The 25,542-nt window shown below is 43.3% G+C and overlaps 1 protein-coding gene across 3 annotated transcripts in view; it reads right to left on the bottom strand.

Moving 5' to 3' along the window:
• Positions 1-18,418: 18,418 nt before the first annotated feature.
• The window catches only part of LPAR1 (lysophosphatidic acid receptor 1), a 74,577-nt gene continuing 67,453 nt past the window's right edge, over positions 18,419-25,542 (bottom strand). For all 3 annotated transcript variants that reach the window (XM_026866636.1, XM_026866637.1, XM_026866638.1), the window contains one exon: positions 18,419-20,191. In XM_026866636.1, coding sequence (XP_026722437.1) covers positions 19,890-20,191 — 302 coding nt within the window. In that variant the 3' untranslated portion in view covers positions 18,419-19,889. The remainder of the gene's footprint in view (positions 20,192-25,542) is intronic.

The raw sequence follows: 25,542 nt of genomic DNA, 5'->3' as shown, positions 1-25,542 counted from the left end.
AGAGAGTAAGATAGAAATATAAACATGTTTTCATGTAGACAAGTGCATCTAACGCGTTGAGAGATGCCATCAGAAGTCAACCTTCTGTGGATATGTTTCTTCCTAGATCAAGAAAACTGCTTTTGCTCTTTTTCTGGCACTTAAACACAAAGAGATGCTGACACTGGATCTTCCCAAGGAATTATGCTTGGGACATCCAGAGCTACAGTTGACATCTCTTCTCACAAGACTGAGAAGTGAGCTCAAAATGGACAGAGATGTACCTTAAATGGAAGTTCTGAAAGACAGGAATATTGAGTATTGTTTCATCTTCAGGTCCTGCTCTTGTAGATGATGTGAATTGGAAATGGAATAAATATGCTAACTGAAAGAAACCTGGAGGAGCATTGGTCAAAGCAATGCAACAGGAAGAACTGGTCAGGTAATGCAACTGGCTTGGGAGCAGAACTGACTAGCAGAGCATCACTGAGTCAGGAAGCACTTGGGAGATGAAAAGTATGGTCAAAGAGACATAAGGAGAAGGTGAAGTGGAGAGGGAAGGGCCCTGTGGCAACAGAACTGAAGCAATCAGCATCTTCAGCTGGTGGAAAATGAGGAATTCTCTGTTTTAAAGGAGGACACTTTGCATCTGCAGTGGTAAAGCTACCTTTTAGCTGCCTTGAGATTCCTTCAGGCAGTTAGATTTTTCCAGATCATCTCTAGAATTTTATGGGAGAAAAGGTCACTTAATAACGCCCCTTCTTGCAAGAATCCATCCCACAAGAATTTCCAATAATCTCTTGGCCATCGCATTGCTGAAGTATGGATTTTCCAGCTGCAGGAAGAGACTTGTTAAGGTGAGCAGTCCCAAACCCTGGGACAGCATTTCACAGCACAGCTCACATGCCTGTGGTGCTTTGCAGAATTTCCACAGAAGCACATGTTTTGATTCACTTTCAGATAATTTAGAAGATAGACTAGATGATTAATCTGCCTGTTCTGGATAGCGAGCTAAGATATGGAATGTGAATATATTTCCAGATTTCCGTTTCACCACAGAGAGACAACAGCTGTGGATGAAGACACCCTCTGCACCAACACACAAGGTTTGGGCTGTTCCACCCAAGGTCCACAGTCATTACCATCCCAGGGGGATGGCATCTAGGCACACAGTCTGTAAAGTGATTTGGGCCCCTCTGGGGTGTGAGGACTTCTCAGGTGAAGATGGTGACACTTTGTTCTTGCTGCACTGATGTTTGTTTTTTCCTCTCCTCTCCTCTCAGGTGCCTCAGGACAGCTGACTGCTTGACTTTCTCCCTCTTGGGTCTGCCCGTAGCTCAGGTTTCAGGTGGGATTACAAGCATTTCCTGACCACTGGTGTTTGGGTTGTGTCAGCGCAGGATTTAAAAGCTATTTCCATCCCACAATAGCCAATGAATGATACTTTTAAAAAAGGGAAAAAAAGGTCTTTCTACTGTTTTTTTTTTTTTTCTGTTTTCCCCTCCTGTAGTGGAAACTAGCATTGCTTCTAGGGAAACACGGCTGACAGGTAGTTTCCATGCTTTAACATGTCAGTCTTCGTGTTTATGGCTTGCAAAAAGGGTTGGATCTTTGGCCTATACCCTTAAACCCTCTTGTTCCTCCTGCACAGTGCCAGCTGGTATGGCCACAGCCTCCTGACATAGCCTTGCTGCAGACTTGGCATGGCAGAGCTGGAGCAAGGAGGGTCCAGATGGTGAGTTCCTGGGACTCCCTCCTTGAGCAGAGAGATCCGCCCCTGGGAACCCAGCATCCAACCAACTGTACCACAACTCTAGCGCTTCCACCCACAGGGGCATCAGGAGACCTGTGAACGGTGGCTCACATGGTTCCCAGAAATGCCTCTGGGTCACCCACATTGATGTATGAATCTTCCAGCTCTCCAGGTGCTACTGGGTTTCTCTGCCTTTTAGCCACCAAAATCTCCTTTTCCAGCCAAACCCTGACAATTGGCATGAATCTGAAAGGGATTATTGTCATAAACCATTAGAAAATACAGTGAATGAGACACCCCAACCCCCCCCCCCAATTATTCCTGAAAAGTCAAACTGATGGCACAATCAGTATTGGCTGCTTCTTTTTTCTTCCATTTGACAACTTTTTCTTTAATTTAGCCTTTGCAAAATAATGTGCTGCTCAGATGATCTCCTCTAGGCAATGATCACATACTACTTTTCAGATCAGCTAGGTGTAGAGTTACATACGAACACATAACACTTTAAGGTGAGTTATCCTATCAGCTGAGGTTACCAACAGGATGTTTGTCTCCATGTATTGTTTGAGCTCAAGAAGCAATGTCAAAACTTTGTTTACTGACAAAGGATAAGTACTGACAGACAGCACTGACACACAGGACAGAATTTGCCAAGATCACCAAGACTTAGGAGGGATGCATAGAAGTAGAGTACACAAGAGAGGTGTGCATGAAGCAGGAAGACAAATGATAGTTTTTAGCAAACTGGAGCTATTCATTTTTGACACTGGTTGGTCCCCTCATGCTAAAGCTGCTTGTACTTATCTGCTGACCTACCACTGAAAGACTGGCTCTGAGTAGGATTTTGAGGGGACATAAGTTATTCTTTGGCAAACCAAGAGGGAATGGGCCAGCAAGAGTATAACAGTATTTTTGCTGTTGTTTGGGTTTACATTAATAGAATCCTGCTCTTCTGACTAAGACTGAAGTCTACAAAGTCATAGCATCTTACTGGCTACAGCTAGTAAGAGCATGGAGGATGGACGTTTGAGAACTGCCCAGTCATGGGCATCACTCATCTTTCTGAAGCTACTGTGAATTATAGCATCAATTTCACAGACAAGGCAGTGCCAAATGCTGTGTGGGAAAAAAAAAAAAAAAAGACAAAAAAAGAAGAAGAAAAAAAAAAAGACAGCTCTGGAACCACGAGGAAGTTGTTTTAAACAACTGTATGACAGAGACATGTACCTGGGTGCAAATAGTGTATACACTGATTTGGAATATCCAAGGGAATAGTTCTCAAAGCAGTTTGTAGTGACACCACTCCTTGCATCAGACAGACAGAAAACCCTCTGTCTATGCAGACTCTGCTTTCAGTTTCCATTTCCTCTTTACAGCCCCCACACTTCCTTTTTCCAACCCCTTCTCCCTTCCTGCTGTTAACACTCCATACTGTGGATGTTGTAATGCCATCCCTTTCCTAGAGTCATCATTCAGCTCATTTCCAGTCTTCCCACATCAGGTACTAGTGCTCATTCAAAAAATAATAGGAAATGTAGTCAGTACTCCTAATGTGTCTGTGCTAATGCATGATAGATCATTTTTTGGAAAGACCTCCAGCAGGCCATCCTTATTCAACTGTTATTTCTGTTCACTCTGTCAGAGTTTGGTGTTTGTCGCTTCAGAGTTTGCTAATGGCGAGTGGTCACAGAGTGGCTCTGGCTGCTCAGCCCTCTTGTTGCAGCTGGAAGTGGAAGATGCACTTTCCTAGATTTGTAAGGGCTGATGATATACTAGGCTCTGCCTTGCAACTCCCAGAAATAATCATTGGAGGTCAAAAATGCTAGGTATTTTCTAAAGGTGGCCCTGTCTTTGTGGCTGGAGCTGTGAGCACTCCCCAGCTGCTTAAGATCATTCCTTTTGCCTAATAAAACATACACCAAAACCATCCTTCAGTCGGTCACCTATACATTCCCTAGGCTTTCCACTCACCACACGATCCCATGATCTCCGTTTATGATAAACATCACAACACAGTGAGGATTTTTGCATGTGGGAGTGAGTGGCCCCTAGGCAGATGTACAAGCTTTGTGAACACTTCCTGAGAACAAACCACCACGGAGCCAAATTGGAGGCTTTTTTTAACAGGTGAAATAAGGACTTACAGGCCAAACGCTGCACCTGTATTTCTGGTTGTCCTCCTCTTCACTTTCCTTTAGATGTCAACTTATTTGCTGAAAAAGAAATGTCCTAAAGAAAATAACTTTACCCACTATTTTAAAATTTAGCGTAGCTGGATACCAGCTGGGTAGCAGGTAAAACCAGTGAATATCAAACTAAATGGTAATTGGTTTTAGCCTCAGCTCTTTTTTTTTGATTCTAAGAAGAATGACTGATAGTGAGACAGCTTTGAAAAACTGAAAGGTAAATGGATTTCAGTAGTTAGCTTCCAGTAGCGTGAGTTTTTAAATGTTCACAATGTTTGAAAGGAGCTGCAGGAAAAGCAGGTTGCTCTGCTTACTCTGAAACCTGCCTTTGGTAATACGAACAAGCTCCCTGTTTCTTTCCAAGCTTGCCATCATGTTACTGGGTATCCAGGCATCCATACTGGCTTCTCCACGGAGGATAGTGTGCCAGGGAGCAGGTATTTCCCCTATTGGATGTGGATCATTACCTGAATTCAGAGCTTCAATTTATAAACAACCAGAAAATTTTCTTACTCCTGACTCTGGAAAGCCTCCAAAATATATATGACATGAATGGTCCACAAATGGTGGTGGCAGGTTTGTAGGAGATGGTGAAGTTGGATGGGAATGTTTCTCTGAAACACATTGACAGAGTCAGTGTACAATTCTCACCAGTTGTGAAAAAGATTTTATTTCTCCCCATCATTAGCACTAATTCTATCTCAGATGTTCACAATATGTGGAACGTTTTTCTCTGGAGATCTTGGCAATTGTCTCAGTATGATTTCAAACTAAGAACTTAATCTTTCCCCTAAAAAAAAAAAAAAAAAAAAAAAAAAAAAAAAAAAAAAAAAAAAAAAGCAAAAGTGTTATAAGGATAATGATAAGGACAGCAGGAAATCCAGGTTCAAAGCCAGTGCTTACCCAAGTATTATCAGTTCCACAGTCACACTAGTAGCCTTCCATGCCCTGATCACTTGCTGTTGCTGAGACAGCTCAGAGACTTAATACCAGTTCTCATCACAGGGGAACGTTGCTCCTGACCTGAACATTAATACAGAGTTTAGCCTTTGTTTTTATTTTCATGAGTTTTCAGGGATTACATATTGTCAAAGGCAGGTTTAGCTCCCATTTGAAAAAGAGTAAAAGTAGTGCCCAGGTTTTGATCCTGGTTTTATAGTCATACATCTGGAGTTGCTTTTCTGATTGCAGTAGGATCATCTGGCATTTACAGAAAAATGAGACAAGATCATGACTGTATGGATAACTAACACCACTTTCTGTATTTCATCTCATGTGGTTCTGAAAACAGTTTAAATGATCTATTTAATAAGAATTTAAAGCTGTTAACCTGCAACAACTGATTTTTCCAGGGTATGCCACCTACAAATACGAATTGCAGAAGTAGGTACCACCAGCGTATTAAACACTGCAGCAAACCTGATGGAGAATTCATGAAAGAGGAATGCTGTTTCCTTTCTAAGAATGTCCACTGGCATGTCTGAAGAGCCTTTGTTTGCTCTAATGGACAAATGCTGTTATGAAATGGACACAAATGGTTGGCATTGTGCATTTCAGTTAAACCACTGGTGTTGCACCTTCTTTTCTGCCTCCAAGGAGATGTCCAAGGACTGAGCAGATATTGTCATTTGCAGCAGCTCACCCTGAGGGGTGCTGCTGGGCAGTGTAGGAAACTCTGCTGGCTCAAGTCCCTGGGACCATGGGTGAGACTCACATTTCCCTCCATAGCAGGGATGTTCCATGTTCCCACCCAAACCTCTCTGAAGTCGGCAAGACTTTCTTTCCATCACTTTCAGCAGCCTGGGAGAAATCAACAGACCTCTGAATGCAACAATTTTTTAAAACAACTTAACTGAAAAGGCTTGCATGTGCCCTGTTAGCACCCCATAAGTTCAGTTATCCTAGAAACAAATCCATTCTGATGGCACCAACGTTGTCACTTTCGGATGCCATATTTCCATTCAGTTATGCTCACACTTGGAGGAGAAAATCCATGCTGTCTTTCTGTCTCTACACAAAAACATGAACACTCTGCCATGAGGCTGATTTTGGGCCACTGTACTACCTTCCTTAAGCTTGCCTGTACTTGATACAACAAAAATCAGCAAGAGACTGTCAGGCTGACTGTTTCAACAAAACATGGCTATGGCCATGGCCTTTACTCAGATGAGGGAAACCAGGAGTATGTTTCCAGCCATCACAAAGGGGAGGAAAGAAATAAGCCCAACTAAACTCAACACAACAGGAAACAGAGGGGCTGGCAGCTGGACAGCCTGGGCTCCATCCTGCACAAAGTCCAATGGAAATCAGTCTCAGCAAGCTGGCAGCTGGCCCACAGAGGGTCAGTTCAACATGGTCACCTGAGCACTTCTCCTCCCTGGATTAGACGTTTTTTCATCTTGGTATTTATGAATAAAATCTCTTAGTTGCCCCTTGGGAATTACAATGCATGAAAGGACCATAGATCCAGGAGGTAAAACCAGGGAAAATGGCCAGGTAAAAGCCAGGCCATATTTTTCCATAAGGCATAGTGGATTCATGCTCCCATCCAACTCACCCACTAGTGAGTTTGATGCTGTAGGTTCCAGCCAAGATTCTCCATAATGGATCTCTTTTTGTTCACTCTAACAAATGCTGTTCTGTGCTGTAGTCATCTTTTGGAACTGAATGGCTCTGCTCCTTGTTTCCCAGGCAAAGCCAATTCCTCCTCTCTCCTCCCAAACACCACAGGCTCACCTTTAACACAGGTCCACATGGTCCCACTAACTTTCCATAACCCTCTTCAGCAGCTGTATACATCTAGATTTGCTTAGATTATAAACCTGCTGACCTGATAAAGCCTTCCAGGTTTTCAGGAAATACAGACATTTCTGGCTGGATACTACTTCAGCATCCTACTTTTCAGCAGGTCCTTTGATGGTTTCCTCATCTCCAATTCTGCAGGAAAGCAAGCCTTGCAGCAGTCTCATCAGTTTTCTGACTGTGGTCCAGCAAAGCTTAACCACAAGTTGTTTTTCAACTTTACATTTAATCCATTTACCTTTTTCTATATTTCTCTTGGTTTATCATCACTGAACATATATTTTGCCTTCTTCCTTCATTACTAGTTTGGTCTTCAACTGCATTCTGATGTAATTCCCTCTTTCTGCTTTCCTGTCCAAACTCTTCTCCAAGAATGAGGTAAGTACATTACTAACCAGCTCATGCCTGAGTTGACAGTGAGTCAGCTGGGTGACTGAGTCGCTCAACTGAGGGACTCTTGACTCCTGCACCAGAAATGGCCTCATTTCCTGGTGGAAATGCTCTTCCCATGGAGATGTTAATTTATTGGTCTGGGTTCTGCAAAAACACATTGCAAAGAGGCATTCCCCATACTGTGGAATTCACAGTGGAAATGGAGCAGAGGGAATAAAGCTATTACCCCTAACTGAAACGGAAAACTTAAACACCAAGGGGAAATTGCCTTGTCATATATAGCCTGTGACAGAGACAGGCATAATTTCTATTTCTGGACTCCTGACACACACATTATTTTACTCAGCTGGCTGTGTTTCCTCTTTTGATTATTCCTTGCATTTGTTGACTGTGCCCTGGGTCTCTGGGTTAGAGGCAGGACCAGAAGGGAAGGCACGGATAGTACCACATTGTATCATGCGGTGGCCTCTCGCATGGGCACTGAGGCCTGGGCAAGGGGCATGTACTGGGACCACAGCCACAGCCCTTCTCAGCACAGCACTCCACTGCCAGCTGCAGGGGCAAATCCAACCGTGAATGGGCTGGGGACGGTTAGGGAAGGAGGAGGAGGCAGAAGCCCACCCAGCCTGGTGGTCCGATTGCAAAGACTCATGTAGATTTATTGATGAACAATTCTTTGTTGAATGACTGGATCTGCTTTGTTTTTCAATGTATGCTTGACTTGCACACATTGTTAACTAATGAAAGCATGGTTTTCTTTATTAAAATCACACGTATGTCACTTAGTTCATAGTGAAAAACACGGCTTCATAGTAAATTTATACACAGTATAATTTTTTTCCACTCTTAATGAAAACACACTGTTTTGTTTGGAGCATCTCCAGACTTTTCAGTTATGGAGTAACTCACTGAAGGTGGAAGCATGTGGGAGGTTGCTTTAAGTAACATTACTAGCAAAGCCACTTACTCTGAACATTGGCTGCTCTTTTACTTTATTTGGATGAAGAGTAATATTTTCAGAAGTGTCTGAGCCACTTAGAAGTCCATGGCCTACACCAGAAAAATTTCACTGGTGCATGATGGACTGGATGTGATATTTTTCCTTCAACGGCTGCACCTTCACACAGTAGTACAAGGCATTGGAACAAAGGTGCCTTTTACTAGTGCAGTTTCTTTTTTTTCTTGAACCAGAATAACCTGGACTGGCACAAACAATGGTAGACAAGTACAGGTGTATTGATGCAAGTGGAGTCGTGTCTCTTCCATTGTACTCAGCAAAATGAATGCAGCCACATTTGTGAGTGACTTAGAGCAGTTGGGAAGAAAAATCCTTTTGATTTGCAGCCAAAGTACTCTACTGAAACTTTATGCTTCTTCAGCTACGCAAATGCTTTGGGAAATGTTAACCTTGCAAGTAAAGGGACAGACCACTAACATTAAAAAAAAGAAAAATTTGTGCTACACAGGCCTTGTTTTGTGGTTTTTTTGTTGTTTTTTTTTTTTTTTTTTTTTTTTTTTTTTTAATACCACTGTGCACTGGAAAATGGGTAGAAAAAGCAGGAACTTGAATTTTGCAGAGATGAATTACTTGTTTCTTCTTACACCAGTGCCTGATGTCTGCTCACTATTAAAACATCTAGCTTGGCTACAGCTGTGCTGCAGGAAACCTCCAAAATGCTATTCAAATGCTGGAGAGAAAGAAAATCCCAAAACCTGCTGCAAGACAAAGGCTGCACACATCCTGCTGGTAGTATCTGCTGTGGGATGGATTCTGCTGCCACAGCTCAACCTCCAAGCCAGGCAATGCAAGCCAGAAATGCCCACTGGCTGGGAGCCACTGGAGAGGCAGAGTGGCCATCAGGCTGTCATTTTTTCCACACTTCTGGAAGGGCCCCCTCATATCAACATAGCCATATATGTTCTTTGACATGTCCTTCTTGGCTGAGTTCTAGCCATGGAGGATGAGTTAAAGCCAGTGGCGTGGAGCCCATCTGGATGTGGAGCACTGCAATTGACATCTCCTGACAACAACCCTTAAAGCCTTGGCCCAGACAAAATTTATATCCTTGCTCTTTGAGCCAGGTCTGCAATCATTATAATCCACATTATGGGTTGATTATAACCATATCATTCCCGGTATAATGCTGTTCTGCTGTATCCCAACAGAGATTTCACCTCTTTACAAAATGCTAAAGGCAGGGCAGAAGGTAGTCACACCTGGCTCCATTTCATATCACTACTCACAAACGTTTTTTGCTATGTCCCACTTGCAACACAGCCATGTAGCTCACCTGCAGCTGCTGCTCCTGGCAAGGCTCCTCTGGCACAGCCGCTTGCCTGGGCTAACTCCCCCCTAAAGAGACATGAGGGTGCCCCCCTCCACTCCACAGCCCCTGTGGTCCCTGTCTCTCAGCAACGCTGCAGCCATGGCAGGGCAGAAACTGGGAAGGGTGAATAAAACTTTCCTGATTGCATCCTCTTCCCTGAGCTCACTGGGAGCAGGTTAGATTCAGAAGCTAGTGAGGACAGTTTTCAAGGACTGCAATCCTTCTACAGCAGCTAGGTTTAGATGGTTTGTTTAAAAAAGGAAGCTGTCATCTATGGATGGTGATGAAAAAAAACATAATTTGTCTTTTTACAGTTGCTCTTTGTGCTTTTCCAGGATTCTGGAGCACTTTGATTCAGGGTGTGTTCTGCTTAAAAAAAAAAAAAAAGTAACAATGATCAGCGTCTGTCAGTTTTCTGCATAAAATATAAAATAATAATTAAAAATACAGCATTTTAAGTGAAAGTTTTCTAATTTTGTAAGATTTTATGGAGTTTATCTAAGCAAAATCATTGCCTGTGTTGCAATTGTGTTTTATTTGTGCACTTAGAATAAGTCATTAAACATGACTGGTGTTCCTGGGCCAAAATAGGTATCACAGCACAGACACTAAGCATGTGTCCAGCTGACAAGAAAAGAGGTCTGACAGTCAAGGGCCCCAGTTCCCACTTTACCTTCATGTGCACTCCCTCTGGTAGAAAAGGTGTGGATGGCTCATGCTTTTAACTGCATGGACTGGAAAGCAGGATTTCCACTTCACAGAAAATTAGCAACTTTTCTCTTTTTTTTTTTTTTTTTTTACCCCTGAGCTATGCTTTTGAGGAATGGTAATCCACAAGGAAGACTGGTGATTCTGAACCACCAGCACCTGCCATTTCCAGTGTGCTCCCCTGCTGGTGTGGGTCTGTGTGATCTTGTTGTAGTTATGCCCAGATGCCCCATTCCAGTCACCCCTTCCCCAGGCACAATGCTGCCCTCCCTCACAGGTGTGTGCTGAAGTCGCCAGCCCCTCCAAGTCCCTCCAAGCTCCAGCACCTGGGGGCTCAGAACAATCTTTCCTCCCCCAAAACATGGGTCATCTCTCTCTCTCCTGACCAAGGAGGGAAGAGGGCATGGACATGCCAGGTCACTGTTTCTTGGATGGGTGCCATCACCATCCCTGCTTGTGTTTGCTGCTGGGCTCCTGTTGGCTGGGTACTTTACACCCCCAGAGGGATGTCCCCACCTGGGCATCCATGGTAAAATAAGTGAATTGGGAAGAGCAAAGCAGCCACAAGTAAAAACAATGTCAAAAATCAGACTTCTGTAGATGCCTACAGAAGCATGATTTCACCTTTCACTTCCTCAGGTGTGGGCTGGGAACCTTCCTCCCCCTCCTTCTCTTCTTTTTACTCCTTCTCCTCCCCAATGTGTTGTCCACCTCCAAAATGAGTGGTTGGCACTGCCAGTCTTGGCATCCAGGAGCCCACAGGGCACTGCTGACACCAGTGGGACAATGCAAGCCTGGGCTGGCCAGTTCTGGATCATTCCTCAGCCCAGTGACAGACCGTCTCCTCATTCTGACACTGTGCCTGTCCCAGGTCGAGTGTCCTTGTCGCACCACTGTTTCCACTGACACTGCTGGGGGGAGCAGGGCCATGGACAGGACTGTGTGTATCTCTGAACAGCAGGAGAAAGGACAGGTGATCTGAAGAGTAAACACCAGCTCACCCCTAAGTATGTTAATGCAAAGATGTAGGAATGATGTTTCAAAAATAAAACAAAGGTCAGTCATCTTTTTCAAACCCTTAACCCAGCTCAGAAGAGTCTGTTTTCCTGATGTGCCTCTAAGAAATGCCATAGGGGTAGCCAGCTTGCCTGCAGCATACTGCATTAGCTGTAAGGACGGACATAGATATGATACTGGCATCTCCCCTGACACAAGAATTTCTAAACAAATAATTGTCACTTGCTAGCATCTAGTTGTGTCTCAAAATCAGACCTCACTGTGAGCAAACATCTGAAGGGGTCTGGAAGGCAATAACAGCTGGACTAGCTCTAATCAGGCACATTTTTGAGTAACTCCCTTGAACCAAGGAGTGTTTACATATTTTGGAAAAGCAGGATTGCAAAGAGACACTTGAGGACAAGAAGAATGTACAAACTTCAAAATCTGTGGCAGAACAGGCATTAAAATATCCAGTTATCATGAACCTTGGAAAAACAGAGAAATGGAAAAAAAATAACCTATGTCAGTCTTTGAAGCATCCTTCAATCTTTTAGCGGTAAAACACCATTTATACAAAAACAGTTTAATATTGTGTTGAGTGTGGGTGGGAAATGGGAAGGCTTCTCCTTGTTTCAGTTGGCCTTTTGAGCTCTTAATAAATGAAATACACCTAAAACAACAAAGTCTTCCATAAAAAAAAAATAAAAATACTAAGCATGGAAAGGGTATTATTCCTTCCAACAGAAAAAATCCCCCAAACCAAAAATCCTTTCCTGAACTCTCCAGAAAGCCTTTGAAAGGATCATAAACCAAATACTGTGCAGAAGGTAGGGGGTTCTGTCCCATGTTGTCCCTCCTTGCCTGCAATTTTCACTTCCCTGTTCTCTATGTATTATTTTTATTTTCCCATAGCATCATAGAATCATTCAGATTGAAAAAGACCTTTAAGATCATCAAGTCTAACCATGAACCTCGCACTGCCAAGTCCACCACTAGACCCTGTGATGGGGACTCAACCACTTCCCTGGGCAGCCAGTTTCAAAACTTGACAACTCTTTTGGTGAAATTTTTGCTAATACCCCATCAAAACCTCCCCTGGCACAACTTGAGGTCGTTTACTCTTGTCCTGTGACTTGCTACTTGGGAAAGGAGACTGACACTCACCAAGATACAACCTCCTTTCAGGTAGCTGTAGAGAGCAGTAAGATTTCCCCTGAGACTCCTTTTCCAGGCTAAACAGCCCCAGTTCCCTCAGCTGCTCCTCATAAGACTTGTGCTCTAGACCCTTCACCAGCTGCATTGCTCTTCTCTGGACATGATCCAGTACCTCAATGTCTTTCTTGTAGTCAGGGGCCCAAAACTGAACCCAGTCATTGAGGTGCAGCCTTACCAGTGCCGAGTACAGGGGTCAGATCCCTTTCCTGTCCCTGCTGGCCACGCTAGTGCTGACACAAGCCAGGATGCCATTGGCCTTCTTGGCCCCCTGGGCACACTGCTGGGTCATATTTAGCCAGTGGTTGACCAACACCCCCAGGTCCTTTTCTGCTGGTCAGCTCTCCAGCCACTCCTCCCCAAGCCTGTAGCATTGCTGCACAGGGTTGTTGTGACCCAAATGCAGGACCTGGCACTGAGCCTTGAACTTCATACAGTTGGCCTGAGCCCAATGATCCAGTCTGACCAGATCCCTCTGTAGACCCTTCCTATCCTCAAGCAGATCAACATTCACACCCAACTTCATGTCTCCTGCAAACTTACGGAGGGTGGACTTGATCCAGATCATTGATAAAAGGTATTAAACAGAATGGGCCCCAATATTGAGCCCTGGCGAACACCACCCGTGACTTGCTGCTGACTGGATTTAACTCCATTCCCACTTCATCCCCCAGGGAATTACAAAGAAACTGTATCTGTGGTGGAAAGCACCTGGTGTTTACCTTGCAGCTTGATTTAGAGATGCTTTAGACTACCTGGAGGAGGTGCAGAGAAAAGCAACAAAAATGAGGAACTTCAAGTGTTTTTTGAAGGGTTGAGAAGAGTTTGGCAAGAGGTTGGGTATGCAACAAATAAGGAGGGAGTGGCAGATCCATAGCCAAGTGAAGGCTAAGCAGTTAAGAAGAGGAAGACTTTAGACAAAAGTGGAAGAGTCTAATTTGCATCTGCTCCTGCTAGGACCAGCTCATCTGCAGCAGTCCTGTCCTCCCAGCCACGACTGGCCTAAAAGGGCAGATCTCAAAAGGCACAGAGCAGGTTATGGAGGATGGCCCACGTGATGTGGGGGAGTGTGCTGCAGGCTCTGGGCATCATTATACCAACCATGCTGGCTTTCCATGCTCCCGCTCTGCTTGCCTCCTTCTGCACATTGATGCTGCGTCCTGTGTCACTGCACGTGTTGTGTATTTAATGTTAACAGATTGCCACATAAACAGTCTGACTTTGCCAGCAAATGGTGATCCAGGGCTTAAAACAAAAAATCCCAGAGGCCTTGCACTGTGCTTTCATGAGGCGTGATTTATTTAGTAACTGTGTATTTTGGCTTTCTGCTCGTTATGTCCAGCAATCAAGCTCTATGGGGCTGCTTTACATCACACATGCCATGTTATGGAAAGCCCAGCACCAGGGTATTAGTCATGAATCACCAGGGTTTGGGGAGAGGAAAAAATAAAATTCTTCCCTTTTTATATTTTTGTACTTAATAATGGCCGGAGTGATTAGTACTGCAATTTTATCTTAGGAGCACCAACTTTATGTTCTGCTATTTTGCTGAATCAGACATTTAGTTCCTCTCAGTATACAAGTGATTAGCTTCTCTAACAAAAGGCAGGGGGTTAATCAACCCTTTACCTAAGATCTCTTTTCTTCAAAATGTGAAATAGGAATTAGCATAAAAATAGAGTCTTAAATCAGCTATGCTCAAACAGCATTGAAATAATAGTTTGGGTTTTTTTTCAGTTTTTCCTCCTGTGGCTTTGCAAATCTGTGTGTGGACACATTCATTTCTATATATAAGGCAACCAGCTTTGGTTTAGTCAATTTATGACCTTCTGTGGTTAAATTAAAGCTGGGGACACATTCTAGTACAAACATGTCCATGCACAGAAAAAAAGGAAAGGAAGGAAAAGGGAAAAGGGAGAGAGAAAAAAGAAAGAAGAGGGAGAGGGAAGAGAAGCAGCAGGTTTGTTTTCTCAGTGCAAGAATACTTTTCTATATCGCAACAAGAGGAGGCCTGAGGTTAAAAGGCACAAATGTGGACTTGAAAGGAAGGAAGGTGGGCAAGTAGAAATCAGGAACAGATCATTAAGTGATATACGTGAAATAATGCACCCCTTCATTGTCCCCGAGTTTCAGCCCTGTGCTATCTCCTGGAACAGACCAGCCCGTACCTCCACACAGACATGCTGTTTGAATTATTCCCCTCCACATCCAAAATACCAGCTCTCCCAACAAAGGGTATTTCTTGCACACTCCAGATTACACATGCTAAATACTTTATTGTACTAGATACAACCTCTAAACATTTACAGTAAGTGCACTTAATAGCAAAATTGTTTGCCAAACCTCATTGGCCCTCTCCATACTTGTGAGTTATAAACATGGTTTTGTTTAAACAGAAAAACAAATTAACAGATTCCTGAGTCTCCCACATACACTTCTGGTTATCAAAAATTCATCACAGGCAAGTAGCATTTCATGGAGGCTCTTGTTAAAATGCTGGCAGCTTATCAGCGGGTTGGATTTCCATATACCACAGAAGACAGCAGCATAGTTTAATATCCTTGTTTGTTTGTTTATTTTATATCAACCTCTTTGTTTCTCCTTGATAGATGTAGAAAACTGGAGCTGGGTGAATAACTTCTGGAAAATCCTCTAAGAGAAGAAAATGGGAGAATGAAAAACTTTTTCTTGAGGAGGCATGGCTGGACAGGTATGAGAGTTATACTCTTTAACCTATCTGTCTATTGGAAGTGGCCTTCCAATCAAAAGGTAAAGCCTGGGCAATTCAGCTGAACTAATGAGATTGCAATGAGAGGCTTTGCAAGCCTCTCCAGTCAGACATGAGTGTATAGCACAGATGGACAGCTAATGGCAAGAACTGATTGGAAAGGACAGGATAGGAAGACTTGTAATTCCAAACTGCTCAACAGTAAAACCCTTAAGAGAATGAGAAAGGAAAAGCCTGTATATTTGGATTACATTACTTCTGCAGCAGGTGGAGAAGAGCCAGTCTCCTAAGGCTGACCTCTGCCAGCTCCATCCCATTTCATGGTCAGAAGGGACCCAAAGGAACGACAGGTACAATGTGGACAGGGTCATGACTCAGTGTGGGGTGGGGACAGTGCACTAGAGAAATGCCTTTGCCAGATCTGCTTTGCATAACCTTGATTCACAATGATTGAAAGACAGGCTATGGGTGTTTGCATTAAAGGCTCTCTGGTGGTGTTCTTATTAACCCTGCCTGGGGAGAACAATCTGCTGGGTGGGCTTTTATCTCTTTCACAGAAAAAGCAGCATGTTTTTAGTCCAGGGACACCTACTGCAGTAGAGAACAGACAGAGCTAGTGGTGGCAGTGTCACAGAGAGGAACCCCCCCCCCGGCTTTACAGTAGCAAAGCCTGGTATCTGGTAGCATACTTCTGGGGCAACACAGAGGTCAGTAGAAGCTATAAAATCTACTTCAGAAGCAGAGCCCACTTGAGTTTCCCATAACAGACTGGGACCCAGACTGGCCATGGCCAACCCCCACCGGGCCACCACAGAGGTACAGACCAAAAGACATACTCCTTGGAATGACCTGAAAAGTTTCATCTCAGTGCAATGCCATACTGAGAAATTTATGCTGATATTGAAAGGTTACTTTGGAGGGGAAGCAGAACTAAGATACTGCACATAAAAAAATATGTCCTTTCCTCTTTGATACCCATTACACAGGCTTAGTTTGCACCACAAAAATAGTATGACTGCCCTTTCTTCTCCACCAAGTGGCATACAAGCAACCTTCACTGCTAGCTTGTTCAAGCTGTGCCACAGCTGTGACTAGTTGGGAAAGGCAGAGTTAAAAAAAACCCCAAAAACAGTGGTGGATCTTAAAGCAATTATTTAAGAAAATCCCCTTACTGGTGCACTACAGACAAACAGGTGTGTTTTGTTTTAGGAATCACTGAAAAAGCTCTAGATTGGTCTGCTCTGTTTCCTTTGTCAGCTATCTGCCCAGCATCCAGGTTAGCAGCCAGCCTGAAGCTACCAAGGGATCTCGGAGAACATGGAGCAAAAAAAGGGGTTGACAAGAAATGAAATGTGTGTCAAACACAGAACATATTTTCAACTTTTCACGTAAGTGCTATGATTGACAGGTCTGTGGACCAATGGGTCTCCCAGCCTTTCTAAATGTCATAGCAACAGGGAGTTAAAATTCTACTTAATAATCCTTCATTCAAAGGAGATCTTTCCAATGAGTTTTCAGACTTGTGATGCCACTGAAAAAACAAAGTAGGAAAAATATTTTCTTTGACCTGCAAATGATTTCATCAACCATACTCCTTTTAATACACAACTCCCCACTACTACAATTGCTGAAACAAACACCACTACATTTGAACTTCAAGAGGATTTACTTGGACCAGAGGCAGCCAGCAACAGAAGAATTTTAATGACTGTGGGAGGATCGTTGGTATTTTAAGAAGCCTTCTAAAACCTTTTGAAGGATTTGAGATAAGTAAAAATAAGTGGAGCAATTTTTTTTCCCTAAGTACTTTGCACCATGTTTTCACATAGCAGAAGTGAGTTCTACAACTGCACAGTGAAGCTGGACAGAGAAACAAAAGTTAAAAAAAAATCTGAGATGAAACCAAGCGGCATGGGAACCACTCTGAAGAAGAGAGCAAATGAATCCTTCTATTCCAAGCTCTGGTTTTTATTCTCTTTGCTCACAGCAGATTTAATTTCATTAGCTTGCAATGTAACACTCCATCCACAGATCAGATTTCTTAAGGATATAGGGAGATCATATCAACAAAACAAAGCACTAATTAAATTTTTAAACAGCATCCACATGCTTAGTGATTTTTGTCTAGTGGAATCACCAAGCCAATGTCTGAATCCTGCTGCCATTGATCTAAAGCACTGCTCTTCATCTATTAGAAGAAAAAGGCACCTGCTGCCAGAAGTGCTCCTGGATTAATCCACCCCACAACTGAAAATTAACTGCTATTAGAATTCAAAAGGTCCAGCTTCTTGAATTGTTGAGTGCCTCCTTGGAGAAGGGCTGAAAGATGTACCTGGGTAGTAACTACCACCTGTTGCAGCTACAATGAGAAAAGCAAAGCCTCCTTGGGCAGCTGCCTTCACAAGGGGCCTCTGGGCTCACCCATGTGTCATGAATGATTGCACCCCTGGTTTAAAATTATTCACTTATGGCTTCTCCAAAACAACCACACTTTCAGCACTGTAAACCAAGATGACTGATTTGTTGCTATTTCTTAACACCATCCTCCCACCCTATCCAGGAGAGATTCAATAAAGAGCATGGAAACAGCAGTAAAAAGGACATTTGAAAAGGGAAAAAGTGCTCTCCCTGGATCCAGGGAAGAAAGCAACTCAGCACTCTTGAGAAAAGGAAATTGTTTTTCAGTCAGATGTCCCCTGTCTTTGGAGGCACTGACTCTGTTTCTTCTGATTACCTGCAATACTTCAAACATCATGCAGGCACTAAGAAAAATTAATGGTGGCTTAGCAAGCAGATGCTTTTAAATGAAAAAGTTCACACAGCCTGTTTTTCTCCCTCTCAGTACAGTTATGTAGATAAAAACCAAATCATCATTTACTTGCTCTCAAACATGGTCAGAAGAAAGAACTGTTTTGTCCAAAGCAAGTGCAACATTCAATACCTTGGTCAACTGGCAGATAATGTGTCTATCCCCTCTGCCCACTCCATCTTCCACTGTGTCCACACAAATTTGGCTTGACATTACAGGTGTATTTCAGTTTATGGAAAGCAGTGGCAAAACTCTCACTTTATTCAGTGGAGACAGGTTTTTCTCACTTGCTGGTCTTCCCTCCCTCAGCAAGGAACTGCCTTTTCCAAGCAATTTTATGCTTGGAAGCATAAAATCCAAGCCTCTCTTCCATGCAAGAGATGCTAAAACCTCTGCTCTTTGCTGGGCTGACCCTTTCCCCTCCATTTCTTACCTGCCCAAATGGGAGAATATTGTGCCTGTGTTACATTCCAGTATGGTACATTGAAGGATACAGCTCTGATTATTATTATTATTTTTTTGGTTATAGAGGCAAATTACAATGAGGACAATGGCCTCAGGAATTTACTGTTGATATATTTTACACTGTTAGGAGAACACACAGTTTCCCAGAGAAAGGTCCCAAGTTTTTGATCAGCAAGATCCCATTTTTGCTCACATTTACCCCTGTCCAGGAGTTTTGATTAATGTCACTGATTCTTGGTAACTGAGATTCACAAGAGTGGCATTTATCATCAAAACAGCCATATATGAAAAAAATCCATCTGTTAGCTTAGCTATTCATAACAATGTGCACGTGTGGCTATTATATGTAGCATGGTCCACTCATTTGCAATAGACAACTACCTATGTTGTCCTGACTTTACAAAATAAATTCTACCTTGGTTCTTAGTAGCCCACTGCTTTTGAAATAACTGATACATCATTTAAAAGATACCCCACAAATATTTCTTAGTCCAAAAATGCAGAAGGTGTTTTGTTTTCCATGACAAGAAAGGTTCCATAAAAATGTATACATTTTTTTCACATTAAATATCCCTCTGCTTTTCGCCCTGAACAAGAAAAGCATTCCAACACAATACTTATTTTTTAAAATCTACCAACCTGACTTTAGCCCTTTAAGAGCCTTAGGGATGTATCCTACTTTAAGAACTTGTCCATGAAAAGCTTGGGACCCCTCACATGTTACACATTTCATACAGCACTTCAAAGAAGAACGTTAAATACCTTGTGACTAGAGTACTGTTTATTTCATAATCTAAACAAACACTGGAATACAGTCTATGCTTTTCTACTTTCCTGCAGACTTTACAACGAGCTTCTTTTTTTTTTCTTTTCATAATTAAAACAATCTGCATACACACAGAACATGCATGCTCTCTAACACCAGTAATGAAGGTAAGAAGAGTCAGTTTCCATCATCTTCCTGTTGCTTGTATTAGAAAAAAATACTTTTGTTTGTACTGTAGTTACGGCAGTGTGGCTAAGGATACGAAGACTAGGCACAATTTTACTCCCTGCACAGAAAATGTTCATCACAAGCATGCTGATGGTGATAAATATTACATGTCTATTAAATGATAGGCATACTTTTATCCCCTTTACTCCCTTTTTAAAAAGACTAAGTGGCTACATGTAAATGCAGTGAAGCAGGTATAAGCTTAATTAATCAGAGTTGATTCAGACTGGCACCAAGACGCAGCGAAGTCCGACAAAGTCTCAGCGAGGCTCTCCATGGGCTATCGGTGACCTCTGCCACAAAGCATCTGCCTCCTACTTTCTGAAAGTAGAAATCAAAGGCCTTGCAGCATGGCCAGTCTCCTGGATGGAGCAGACTGTGCCAGTGTGTTGGGCTCCCTGGAAAAGAAGCACTTGTAGTCCATTAGTGTTTGAGAAAACCTTGTGAGTGGGTTACCTTCCCCAGGGCTGTGCGCCCACCCCGCTCTGTGACACAGCCTGCTTCTCTTCATCGGCCTCGCAGCTGGTTGCGGTTTTACACCACTGAGTGGTCGTTGCTGTGGACGCCAGCCAAGATGGTGTGGTTGAGCGAGGATGCTGACCGGTCCGAGCCTTCGGTGGGGCCATTGGCGCTCTCGCTGCGCTGGCAGCAGAGGATCTGCTTGAAGGTTGCGCTCATCTCCTTGTCCCGGTAGGAGTAGATGATGGGGTTCATGGCGGAGTTGAACTCTGCCAGGAGCAGGAAGAATTTTTCATAGGCCAGGACATTGCACTGGGGACAGCAAACATCGAGGAGCAGCAAGACTAATCCTGGGGTCCAGCAGATTATGAAAGCACCTAGGAAGAGAACAAGAGGACAAAACACAACAAAACTCATAAATTCACTAATGCACCATTACTCATCAAAATACTGTGAGAATCATACAACTGGAAATGGCAACGGTTAATTTTCTCTCTCAAGAATATCTTTCCCACACTATTTCTTCACTGACCTGATGAGAGGGATGCCTTTCAAAGATCTGTAAATGGTTATGGGCAGCACATCAAAAGAGCAAGTCATTTCCCCCCCCCCCAATCTGAAACTCTGATTGGCAAATACATTTGCATTTAAACTTGATAATGAGGAACATTTTTTTCCCTTCAGCTAGAGACCTCTGACTAATCAATCTCTTGATCAGGAGAAACAATGCTGCAATTTACTTCTCAAACTAATAACAACAAAGGAAACCTTTCTGTAAGTGCTGTGACTGAAGCATCAGTAATAGAAAAAAAAAGTGGTGCAGGCAGCAATTCTCAAGAAAAAGAAAGCCTGGGTCTTGTTAATCCATTTCAGACCCATTATGTAATGGAAAGTCCTAAACACACATCCTTCTTGCACTGAAATGCCGTCCTTCAACAGATCTACTTCTTTTCTTAGGGCTCCATTCAATAGAAATTCAGAGGCTCCTCGGGCTTCAATAGTGTAAATGCCAAAGAGCCTTACCCTGATTAAAATGCTTCCCCCTCCTTTCTCTGCTTTACAAAGCTCTAAGGGGAACAAAGCCCAGAACAAAATTCAGAGTTCAGTGCAGAAATGAAATCAAATGCCATGCACTTTATTGGGAGTACTGAGTTAAATGAAGATGCTAGCTCCTTGAAAGGTTAAAGAGGTTTTAAATACAAGCACCACTGGAGAAGCCCTTACACACCAATCATGTCACAACGAAGATGGTGCTCCTGAGATTTTCCAGGCTGAAATGCTTGACTGAGGTGGAAACCAAGGTCTTATCATCAGTGGGCAGGCTTAGTGCAGGCAGCAGCAGTAAGGGCTTCCCAGTACTATCCGGTGAGTGCTGTTCTCCTGTCACTGTGGTATTTATTTGCTAACATACTGCCCCTGTTTTTTCTGCAGAGATGCTCTCTGCAGGTCTAGCAGCTGACTACAGTCAGTTTCCACAGCATGCAGACATTTTGCTGCGCCTGCCAAGAAAGTGCCTGCTATTTCCAGCTTGGGCAGTGGCGGCTGTAAACCATGCAGACACCTTTCTGTTTGGATACCAAACCCACCTAGATCAAACAGAAGAACATTTTCCAAAGGGTTTTGCAAACATGCAGGGTGTGCCAGGCCACAGACACTGGTTGCCAACCAGGCAACCACACACAGGCTTCCTACATACTAAAAAGCATCCCTAAACTGAGCTTGCTTGCAATGTATGGTGCCACTCAATGCCTATCACTTTGCCAACCAACAAAGCTCACAACAGTACAGAAGCCGGGGGGCAAACTGCCAGCTGTCAGTGCAAAGCACCGATGTCTTTCGCCAAATGACTTTGTTAGGGGCTGGCAGCAATTTTACAGCATAGGAATGAAACTCTCCCACGCTGAGGTGGCATCAAACACATGAATCCACTTCATAGCTTTTGTCTGCTGCTCTTTTGGATTCCAGCGGTCCTAGAAAGGAGTACTTGAAACCCATGCAAAGGACTAAAGTCTTTTATCCCTTCCTTGTACCTTGTTCCCAGAAGAGTAGAAAACTGCATCTATTTGCAGGATTGTCAGCATTAATACAGAGACTGCACTCTGCATGGAGCAGCTCTGCTGAGCTGGTTTGTGCAGAAACCAAGATAATCTTTCAAATTCAACCACTCACTGCTGAAACTGTGCGTATTGTGTTCAACCTCCTAGCTAGTGAGGCAGTGGTAGACTTTGTTCCAGCTTGAGCATGTATTTTCTTCATTACAGGCTGCCTTGGGAGAACAACATCAGAGACGGGAACACTGCAAGTCATGGGATCTACAGTCAAGGACAAAAGATGATGACAGCCTCCTCATCAGGCCTGTAGCAGAAAAGTCCAATATGGGAACAATGAAGCTGACAGGAAAGTTCTCCTGGAGTTGTTCAAAGTTGCAATTGAAAGCTTCCAATTTTCCAACTTTTTTTTTTTTTTTTTTTTTTTTTTTTTTTTTTTGTGGGGGTTTTTAAATTTTATTTTATTTTTTTCCCCAGTTCTGTTGTTTAGAAACGAAATATGCCAAACAGAACATTCTGCTGCTATCATTTTTGGGTATGTTAAAAGCAGCAATAACAAGAAGCAGTATGGTGGGGGAGGTAGGTAATTTGCCTCTGAGAAAGCCCCAAAATGTTTGACAGAAGTCCACATGCAGCTCACTGCACTGAACAGTGGTCTTAAGTGGAATTTCTGAGCCTCTCTCTGCTCCCCAGTATCCCAGATAGGTCCAATAACCTATACACTGAGGCTTGACATGGTTGCAGTCAAGAAAAAGTGGACTGTAGTTGAGCAAGCAACTAAATGCACTGTGCAGTTCATGCCACACTGAAAAAGGATAAAAACAAAGGGTCGTCTTCCCACCCAGCTCTGGAAGAGAATGGAAGTCATTAGTCTGCAATGTCACCCTGCTGCTCATGCCAGGCCTGGAGCTGGGTCAGTGATGCACTGGCAGCCAGAGTGTCGGAAGATGAAATCCATGTTGCCCAGCTCCAGACCCGTTCGGGTAATGCAGGCTTTCTGCTGCCCTGTCCTGCAGCCACAGAGCAGGCCGACCTTCCAACCTGGTTCCTCTGCAGGCAGCAGTGGTGGCAAAGGAGCACGCAGCATCCAGGACCGCACCTTTGCACAAACGAGGCTAGCTTCGAGCTTCTGAACAGACAGCTCATTTGTTACTGGGAAGTAAATGCTGTTGAAGCCAGCCCCATTCAGTCTAGGGTTTTGTTTTACTTTAGCCCCTGGGATTTTCCTAGTAAAACTTCCCACCATGCTAATAGCTCCTGCAGCTAATTAAGTTAAGTGCTTGCAAATGGTGACACAAACAATGTCTCCGGTTTTCTCACTTGTTATTTAACTGTCAGTGCCCTGGAAAATACTGGAAAACATCGCTCATAGTAAGGGCATGTTTGAGTTAGGTACAATGCAAGAAACATAAAAATGTCAGGCTCCTATTACTTTAGATTTAGGAAATATAATCTATTAAACACTGAATTACTTCCCTGGAAGAAAAAAAAAAAAGCTTGAAGTTTATTTTTTCTACTTCTTAATTGGAATATTTGTCACAGTAAAGTGATAGTAAGCTAAAAGTGAGGTTAAATTCTTCCCTTTCCAGAAACTGTTGTGCATTGATTTCACCAAGAACGAAGACCTAAAAATATAATATCTAATAACACAATGTGAACCAAAATCTTCCTACTGCAATACACTGAAAAGCCTTAAGCATACACCAAAATCTTGATATATTTTTCTCCTCAGAAACACACCTGAGAGCAGCTCAAAGCACAGTGTAATTTCCAGGTGCATCTTAACATTTTACAAACCCAGTCAAACTCACATTATAATGACATATAAAGCAGATCTATTGCATTCAGTGAATCAAATATGTTCATCTTTGTGGTTACGTCATTGTCATGCCATGACACGGCAAGTCAGCATGCATGAATAAAATCGCAGATTGTTATGTCTTTGGGTGGCTGAAGAGCACTGTTGCCTGGACAGATAGAATCTTGGTGTGATACCTCCAACCCTGGAAGTTCCTTAGAGGCGCTGGCACTGCATGAAGCTGACCAAGCTGTTCAATTACAACTGGAGGAACGCCCGTGTGGTGCATGGCCAAGGTCTGTCCTGCAGGTCTGTCAAGAGAGGTCTGGGTGAGGAGGAAATGCCCATCAGGTTGAGGGGTGAATGGCTAGCCATGAGACAGGAAAGCCCAAGGGAACTGGGGAAATGGCACTGCATCTTTCAAAAAGATTTAAGGAGACAAGAGGGGAAGGGTCCCTATAAACTGAGAAGCATGTTTTACAGCAGGAAATCTGAGTTACAACAAAGCAGTCATGACACTATTCTCATTTGTTGTTGCTATGTGACACCTCTCACCCAGAGCTGAAACTCCAACTTCTGCATAGTCTGTCTTGGTCTGCTGTGGCAGAAGTCCTCTGGGGGCTTTCTAATGACCGTTATATGACTACATCACATCTGTCTTGAACCCTTTTCTCATGCACCAGTGCAGACTGTATTTTCATGGTAGTTGGATGCTTGAAAACTGCTGGATAAGCATGGCATGGCCTCAGAGCAAGATCTGATTGCAAGAGAGTAAAAATGGTTGTGGGCAATAGGCATGTCAACCATGATAAATCACACAAAAATGAGTGACTGAAAAAACAAAAGAGAAAACAACTCCAAAAAGCCAGCAGCAGAAAAGAAATAAGCTACATGAGAATAAACACTGATGAACTAGTCACTCATTACAAGAATACTAGACTGGACGGCTATTCATGGAACTTCTCAGGTTAGCAGGTGAAGCATTTTCTAAGAAGTACTTTTATTTTTTTTCTTTTGCCTTGGACAGTGTAAGTCTGCATTTATTCCATGAACATTTATTTTCCTCTAACTCACAACAGCAAAGTAAAAGAACTTCTGCTCCTGCCAAGTCACACACTGCAGTCCCTTGGAGGCTTCAGTCGGATGTGGCTCTTGTCAATGCACACCTATTCTGAAACACCCCTGTTCTCCTGCTTAACCATATTGTATCCCTTTCATATGCCTTCTTCCACCCATTTTAGTTTCCACCGTAACTTTTCTGATCTCTGGCATGGATGGGCTCACACCCACCCTGCAAATTCCTCACACTGAGAAGTCAATATGGAAGGAAAAAATATAGAAAAAGGGCCTCTTTTAGGGAGTGTGAGGAGAGAATGAGGAAAAAAGATCTCACTTGTGCTTGCAGTTCTGTTAAGATTACAGAAACAGGATAAGGCACTACCCTATCAAAGACAGAAAAGACCCACTCCAGCTGAACTTCTGGGACATTTATGTTCTGCCACTGTTGCCCACCTCCCCTTGTCCATCCACTGGCCTCTCCAAGTCCCCTCCTGTTCTCACAGTGGCAGTTGTGATGGGCAGCTACACCACCTCTTCCACTGGGACAATGGTGACCAAGAGAGGAAAGGACACTGAGCATCACTGACATTTACCAACAGAGAGAAGGGTCTTGCTGCACTTTCTGCAGGCTGAAAGCTATGCTAAGGGGAGATGATTTGTTTTATTTAACAAAACCATAGCCAAAAAGGGACATAGAAATGCCTGGCATTTTCCATGTCACAATACAATCTCGCCCTCAGTAGGGAAATCCACTTGCTATGCTAGCTGAGGAGCAAGCTCTTCAGCTGAAACACAACTGCACTTCTTTATGCCCTAGCCATCT

The sequence above is a fragment of the Athene cunicularia genome (genome assembly GCF_003259725.1).
Source record: "Athene cunicularia isolate RWA chromosome Z unlocalized genomic scaffold, athCun1 chrZ_part3, whole genome shotgun sequence".
NCBI classification, from domain to species: Eukaryota; Metazoa; Chordata; class Aves; order Strigiformes; family Strigidae; genus Athene; species Athene cunicularia.
This window is presented reverse-complemented; position numbering and strand designations above follow the sequence as displayed.